At 35.7% G+C, this 8,372-nt stretch overlaps 1 protein-coding gene across 1 annotated transcript in view; it reads right to left on the bottom strand.

Annotated features, from left to right (window-relative positions):
- Positions 1-3,484: 3,484 nt before the first annotated feature.
- The window catches only part of LOC140168029 (sterile alpha motif domain-containing protein 9-like), a 35,320-nt gene continuing 30,432 nt past the window's right edge, over positions 3,485-8,372 (bottom strand). The window contains exon 7 of the mRNA XM_072191333.1: positions 3,485-7,493. Coding sequence (XP_072047434.1) covers positions 7,407-7,493 — 87 coding nt within the window. The 3' untranslated portion in view covers positions 3,485-7,406. The remainder of the gene's footprint in view (positions 7,494-8,372) is intronic.

The following is an 8,372-nucleotide window of genomic DNA, read 5'->3' as shown; positions in this document are numbered from 1 at the left end:
CATAGAATTCTAGCATTATAATAAAGATGAAGAAAGTTTCAAACTGCAAAAGAGTACATGAATTTTAAAAGATCATTATTTTAAGGCATATCAAGAAAATATGCATGAAAAAACTTCATAACTTTAGAACCAAGTATGCTAGACCTTTGGTTGTTTTCAGTTTAAAATGATAGCCTATTGTACGTGTAATGTATAATAATTACAGTAACAGTTAAACACATTTTTCAAAAATGCCTCCTTTGGCCCCCATGAACCAGATTGTGTCACAATTAAGGTTTAAATTTGACAATTGTCATGCCCGATTTAATATTAATTCATGTTTCTTTTTCATATTTTATTTTTACTTCCGCTTTCTTGCATGTCATACCATCTTTATTTCATCTTTCCCCTTTAACAATTCATAACACAAGGAAATTTACTCTTAATGTAGGCCTAGGCCTACTCCCAAATAGCACACGTTGGTTGGAATGAGTTTCTTTTTAGTCATATTATCGGTCGGCACAACATTGAAAAATCAAAAACTTTTTCGACTAAATATTCAATTGGACAATTTTAAACACCTAGGCCTATACATGTTTTTTAAAAAGAAAAATTTCTCATGAAATTATAAGTCAACACTGTGAAAAGAACGGAACTGTAGTGTAGCCCAACCTTTACGGCAGTGTGGACTTTGGCCAAATTGGAAAGGTTTAAATTCGGAGGGTCGACATTTCTTGCATATTAAATAATGGATCAGGCCCATGGATCAAGGACTCAACCTACAAAGTAAAGAGGTCAAATCTGGGGATGGACTTTATTGGAGGCCGGGTGCTTAGGCCTGCTTCATTTGAGACTGAAGGGGCGAACCGGGACACCCCCCCACACACACACACAGATTTACGGTGAAGGATATAAGGGACAATTTGCAGTTGATGTTTTTGACAAAAACAAGATAACTTAACATGCTTAACAATGTAGTTTGGAGGCCATTATAGGCCTAAATGAAAATGAAAACGTGCCCATTCATAGGCCTACAGAAGGGTAGGCTTATTCGAGCCCCCGCACCAAATTTATTGAGGGGGCTGAGCCCCCAGCCCCCGGTTCATAAGCCTATGTAATTTTGTTGACAGAATTGCACCACGAGAGTTTATTTTAAAAATTAACAGGTTTATTTGTTTAGTGCAAGTATATATTTTCTCCCGACATTATACATTGGGGCCAAAGTGTTTTGTTTATAGGCTATATAGAAGGACATAATTATGGCTTCTAAATTTACGACCTTTCGTGATCATACAGTAGGCCTACATCATGCTACAAAGAGCGTTTCAAAACGTCACACGAAAAATGCTTTAGAACAATTAATTCATATCTATTCAAGTTTGTAAAAAGGTTATAAATGTAAAACATCTATAGGCCTAGGTTAGGAAAAAATAATAAAAATAAGACAAGCGTTCAAAACATTTATGAAAACCAAAAGCTTTTATCTTAATCATGTATCACGCATGGTAGTAATTATGGGAAAAGTTATCCAAACAAGAAATAAAAAAGGCACAAATTTGCGTTTTAGATTAAATTTCCTGTTTGAAATTTTCTTGCATCAAAAGCATAATTTGCTATTATAGGCCTCCCCAAACTCGAAAATTGACATTTTGACATCGGGTTTATAGGCCTAGATGGTCGATCAGAGACATCAACATTTTTGACATTGAGTTTTAACCGTAGATGGTTGAATAGGAATAGAGTGGGCCTACATTTGAAATTCGAAAACGTTTTAATCGTATACATGTATTTAAAAAAATAAATGCTTTACGCTGTCCATGCTGTTAAAATATGTATTGAATATTTCGTTATTCTAAATATTGAGAATTCGGCCTACTTTACTTAAAACAAACAAGGTTTAAAAATTAGGTTTTTTTTAAGGATATATCTTTTCTTGTAAACGAGAGCCTAAAGTATTTTCCCAAGCGCCTCGGATCGGGTTCAGAAAAGTTTGAAAATAAGGATTTAATTGATGCCCATTATTTTGTGTGGGAATAGGGCTAATACTCTGAACATTCACAGAGGTAGGCCTAAACCATGACTGTCGAAATTAACTTTAATAAGGAGGCAGAAAAAAACCGCATTAAAAAAATAAATGCTTTAGGCCTACGCTGTCCATGCTGTTAAAATATGTTTTGAATATTTCGTTATTCTAAATATTGAGAATTAGGCCTACTTTACTTAAAAAAAACAAGGTTTATATATGCATGAGGGTCTAAGTAGGCCTATCCCCAATCATATTTTTTTAAATTAAGTCTATTATAGGCCTACTTACAATAAAGCTTAAAGACCTGAAAGTGTTTTCTTTTCTTGTAAAGGAAGCGCCTCGGAAAGTTCGGAAAAGTTTGAAAATAAGGGTTTAATTGATGCCCATTATTTTGTGTGGGAATAGGCCTATAACACTCTGAACATTCACAGAGGTAGGCCTCATGACTGTCGAAATTAACTTTAAAAAGGAGGCAGAAATGAAAAAAAAAAAAATCGTCGAAGGGTTGGATCAACAGCTGATCATCATCAACGTAAAGAAACAAATTTGAGTAATCGATAGCAACACTCGTTTCCGTTTCCAGGGTCGATGGTTCATCGATCGTCGACGACCACACGGTCGACGACTCATGGATGTCGACTTTTACCCATGATGCTCTGCGCGAAGTAGATCAGCCAGGCGTGATCGTAGGTGGCGCGCTGTATTTGGAATCGCGTCAATTTGACCACCGACCTTTAATTCAAGAGAAAAAAGCGTAATACAATGGAATTTCATATATTTAAATAATATAAGACATTATTCTAGCCTTTGGCAAATTTTCCATAGTAACAGCTACACACTATAGTTTGATCAGCTCCCAATCGGCGGGCCTTGTGAAATTGCGGATTAATATTTTCATTTCAAGAGTTCACTTGTGACATCACATAATTATTATCAATTAAAGTCCTATACTTTTGTATACTTTCTTTAACACGCAAAATGTAAACCAGACAAGTCAACTTTATCACTCTTCGTGTGGGTCTACTTTTTGGCGTAGTAGTAGTAAAAGGGTAAGTCCATATGATATCAAGGAGGTCCCCACCTGACCCCCTCAGATTTGCTTTATATTTTAGTCATATGTTGTACCTGTAAAAATATTAAAACCTGCAAATTTGAGGTCTGTAGCTCTTACGGATTTTCTGTGGCAGCCATTTAAAGTTGAAGTATGGGGTCTAAATTTGGACTCAAAAGTTGCCCTTTAAATAAATGTCATCTTTGGGAGTCTGTGACTTCTTTACAAAAAGAGAGAGAGGTCTGAAACCTTGTATACACACTAACTGCATGACAATTTGTCAAAAAGTAAAAAAAAAAAAAAATCTGTAATTGCGCGTTGTGTCACGGGGTCATTAAATATGCAAGAAAAAATGTAATGTTTTGTAAACTGGCAAGTTTAGCCCTCTAAATTCACATTTTTGTCAGATTAATTATTTTTGTTGTCACTGATGCTAAATATAGGATAAATACAATACATATCCAAACAATTGAGGTCACAACTCATTTACATTTCGAACAGCGCCCTCACGAAGATGAAATTTATTGCAAATTCAACATTTTCAGGGGTCCAAAGTCGATGTGGTCCACCTTCAAAATTTATAAAACATTTTTTTATATGACTACTAGTCTTATATTACAACTTTGCAAAGTCTCAGTAATTGTCTAGGTTGACTTCATATAAAACGACAAGCCCAAAGTTGACCATTTTCTTATGATTGCATGTACTGCAAAGGTGCCGAATTTGGAAGGCTTAAAGTCAAATTGGCCCCAATATTGAAAATAAAATGGAAATTAAAGTAAATAGGGCCAATAACTACGCATCTAGTCATTTATTTTCAATATTGTGGCCATTTTGACTTTTAAACCTTCCGGCAAATACAAACCTTTATACAGAAAACTTTAGAAACTGTTTGCTTTTATAACACGTTTATAACGTTTTAAAAATATGTTGGGGCCCATCAAACGCAAAACACTGTACAGAAAACGTTTAAATGTAGGGTAAATGTATGGTATACAACGTTTTAGAAACATTCAACAATATTTCAAAAAAACATTCTAACATAAATGTACGTTATTAGACCAACACCTAAACATGTGAATAATACGTTAATAACGTTTTTACAACATTTAAGGGGCCATTTATAATTTTGGTAACATCTTGAATGTGTTCAAGGTTCATCTAATGAGTCTTGGTTGGATTTAGTCCAGGGGTGCAAAGCATACTTAAAGGGAGTTTCCGGCAATCATAACATTATGCCTTATATGTTAGAAAAATAATTATCAAGCACGAACCACGTAGTTTTATTTAAAACAAACTGATATTGAGCATAAAAACGAATAAAAACAGTCGGGTCTAAACACGCGATATTCAAAATTCCCGCGCCGAAATTGTCTAAGTGCAATGACGCAATGGTTTGTGCTTATTTGTCGTCAGCCTTCTATTTGAGTTTGTTTTAAATAAAACCATGTGATTCGTACTTGATAATTATTTTTCTTACATATAAGGCATAATGTTGTGATTGCCGGAGACTTCCTTTAATCAAACAATCAACTCAGTAAAACACAACTACTTGGTGTTGCCAACAACGGCTGGTCGTTGCTATTCAGCACGTACCAGGTTTGGGCTATTTAAAAAAAATACAATAAGTTATGGATCCCATTTCAGGGATTAATGCTGGTTTCATACTTCCTGCCGCTTGCCGCTGAGCGGCGTGACACTTCATCATGTTGCTTACACTTTTCTGCAATGACTCTGAAAGCCAATGTTGCCGCTCTACATAGCTCCAAAATCGTATTTTAATACGTCAGAGCGGCATCGCTCCGAGTTGACTTGAATTCAACTCCTAGCGATGTTGCCGCTTGGGCAAAGCGACGGAGTGATAAATATACCGGCTTGCCGCTGGTCGCTGTCATCGTCAGAGCGACAAAGCTTCAGGAAAGTATGAAACCAGCATAAGTCAAGGCAGACCTACGGTCACCTACCCAAGGCAGCATATATGGATTAGTCCTATATCGCCATCCCTGTACTGATAGGTACCGATACACATCGTCTACACTAGGTAAATAATTCTTTTGTATAGGCAGTGAAACGAACCGGTCTATAAATGCTCCGCCAGCTGCCGAGGCCGAAAATAACTCCACGCGGTAAGCGATTTGTATTGGTATCTCATTGGCTAAAAATCCCGGCTAAAAATTAATCTGTCTTTCAAAACACCCAGGCAATATTGATTATTCTATTGTTGAATGTCGGACAATAAAGCTTGTATATACAGTCTCTATAGAATTGATAACTCAATGAATAGTCCGAATCGACTCGCATTTCTGAAGCACATTATAATTCTACATATATAGCTACATAGGCCTGTGCTAATGTGTTTACTATTGATAAAATCTCAAATTCTTGAATATATTTCGTTATTTTTGCTATTTGAACAAGATTTTTGTAAGGCTTGCACGTGAATATATGTGCTGAAAGAATCTGATAACCTTTATTCTGCGTATTGAATTTCTTGCTTGCGTCTTGAAAACATAAACTGGCAAAAAAAATTGAATTTGCTTGAGTTAGAAACGTTAAAAGGGTTATAAGCATGAACAGATTGCAGCGGAGCTTGCGTATGTGCGTAGTGGAAAAGAAAAGTTATGTATCTATCATACAGGTGGTGTTCGTACAGGTACAGGTAGTGTGTTATACTTTGCCTGGAGTGCTCGGCCTTTTATCTCGAAACTATTCATAACTCTACATAAACAAACAAAACGTGGTGTCTAACTTATGAAATGTCACTGGAAAACGTAAACAATTAAAAAAAGAAAGAAAGTAATTTGTACTTAATATTTATTATGCAATTTCCATGCACTACCCTTCAACATGTTCAACGCGCCCCAAAAATATCTAACTCCCTTAACCCTAGAACTACGAAGGGGTGTCCCAAGGTTTTCATCCGTCATAAAAAGACGCGCGTGATTACGCCCAAACGACCTACTCTAATCGTAGATCCATCCTTTGCTCTCATTTTAGTGACAAAATTTTACCCCAGCACCTTACTCGGGGGTAATCTTTCATTTCGCTCTTATAGAAGTATTAGCTGCAGACTTTGTTTTACTCCTTTTATATTAAGAAGAAACCTGTTGACTACAATTTTTAGCCGAAAATCAATTTTGCTTATACTTTTGTAGGCTACATAGCCAGAATTTCCCAATTAATTTGCACATGGGCGTTCTCACATTATGATGTCATATCGACATTATGTACAGAATGTTTGTACATAAAACGGCATATGAAGTTTATAATTGAAAATTAAGGGTGGTTGCAACAACCCCCTTCGTCATAGTCCGTGTTATGTATGAATGATATAAAAATAAATAAATACAATTTACACTACATGCCTTCATTTGATTCTTTAGTTTAAAATATGGTCCCTAGGTGCACGACCTCAATAATGGCAATGTCTACTATTACTATTACTGTACAGTAACAGGCCTGGGCCTATAGATTTAAACACAGTCTTCGCGCTGCATTATTTGTATAACATTTAATACCAACCTCATTTTTAGTTCCGGCCAACTTCAGAAGAGTAGAGAACGTTTCAACGTGGAAAACATGTTGGTTCAATTCTGGTAAGGCAAAATTGTAAGATTTGCTAAGACAGACGCTCTCATTTGTTTAATTATGATATTTACACGATTGTAAATGTAAGCTTTTAATGAACTAAAATCACCCTGCGAAACACAAGACATTAGGTGCTGTTTTGTGGCAATATCTTGGCCGGTTCTTGAAACACGAATTCACAAGCGGTCTTGGAATTTCATCTCATTCGGTTGGCTCAACATTAAAAAGGGTACATAGTAAAATGCAGCTAACATTTTATGAAAAAACGCCTTGTTTTACAAATCTTTACACTATTGCTTTAAGGGGGTACTACACCCCTGTCCAAGTTTGTGCCAATTTTTGCATTTTTCTCAAAAATTATAGCGCATTGGTGACAAGTAAGATATGTATATTGTAGGAGCAAGGACTACAGCTACTGCACTGGAAATTTTTATTTCAGCACAGATAACAGTTGTGGAGTTACAGTCAAAAATGAGGGAAAACCAATATTTGATCAATAAATCAATAACTACTTGCCTTGAGTTGCTTAATTTTCAGTGCATTAGTTATAGTCCTTGCCCCTATAATATACATATCTTACTTGGAACCAATGCGCTATAATGTTTTGAGAAAAATGCAAAAATAGGCACAAAATTGGCCAGGGGTGTAGTACCCCCTTAAGGAAGCCATTGCCCAAATCAAACAATGGCTGTAACATGTGCAGATGTGTAATACACATTGTGTATCGTCTTTTCTGTCTATGATGACACAACTAGCTTGTTATCAATCAATATCTGCATGAATCGCCTTCTTGTATCGTTCATCTAAGTCCTCGTACTTCTTTTCTAGATCCAGCTTCTTTTTCTCCAGCTGTAAAATAAAAAAAAAGATTGTAACGTTTAATCAGACTCTTCGAATCAGACTCTACTCTTCGTGCAGTATCGAAGAGTAGTGGCGAACCTTACACAACGAATTGATTAAGGGGAGTCTAGCATCAACGCCAACATGGCCAAGGAAAAATGAAATGGGTAGCTTCAATCTATCTGCGAGCATTATTCCGGGAATCACAAATTACCATCAACTTACCTTTACGTTTAATCACTCACTGAGAAGAGCAGCTTCCTCTCTTTACATTTTATAAGAAAGAAGGTGACAAAATACTTCATAACCAGAATGGACTAAAACTAATGGACTCGTTACGATTTCTTTTACGAGAAATTTGGTGTTAATTCGGTTTTATTCAGTGTAATAATTATCCGACTGGATGCTATAAAACAAGCAGCATCAAAACATTCAATAATAGACATTTTAAGGCTTAAGGGGCCCTTGAGTAAAACATGAACACAAAGTTCTTTTAACATGGATGAATTAAAAAAAATATGAACTGGTTTCAACGATTCAAGGAGATTCCTTTAATCGTTGATACCAGTTCTCATTTTTGGAGTAAATTGCAAACCATGTGTGTAAAACGGAAATTGAAGGGTTTGGAGAAACGTGTTTGACTTGATGCAATGCCCATTGACTATGTTGTAAGAACAATCCCGTCCACAACATATTTGCCCACACAAACTACATAGACTGATAACATGGATAATGTTACATTAATCTGAGTGAATTCATGTATACTACATTCACTTTGATATAAACAATTCAAAATGTTGTTATTAGTTATTCAAGCAACACTTTTTGTCGTTCATTTTTCAGAAACAAATGATTTGATTGATTCAACAATCTGTTGAAAGTCAAAAG

The sequence above is a fragment of the Amphiura filiformis genome, chromosome 13 (assembly GCF_039555335.1).
Source record: "Amphiura filiformis chromosome 13, Afil_fr2py, whole genome shotgun sequence".
In the NCBI taxonomy this organism is placed as follows: domain Eukaryota; kingdom Metazoa; phylum Echinodermata; class Ophiuroidea; order Amphilepidida; family Amphiuridae; genus Amphiura; species Amphiura filiformis.
Note: the sequence above shows the minus strand (reverse complement) of the source record. Positions and strands in the feature narration are given on the sequence as shown.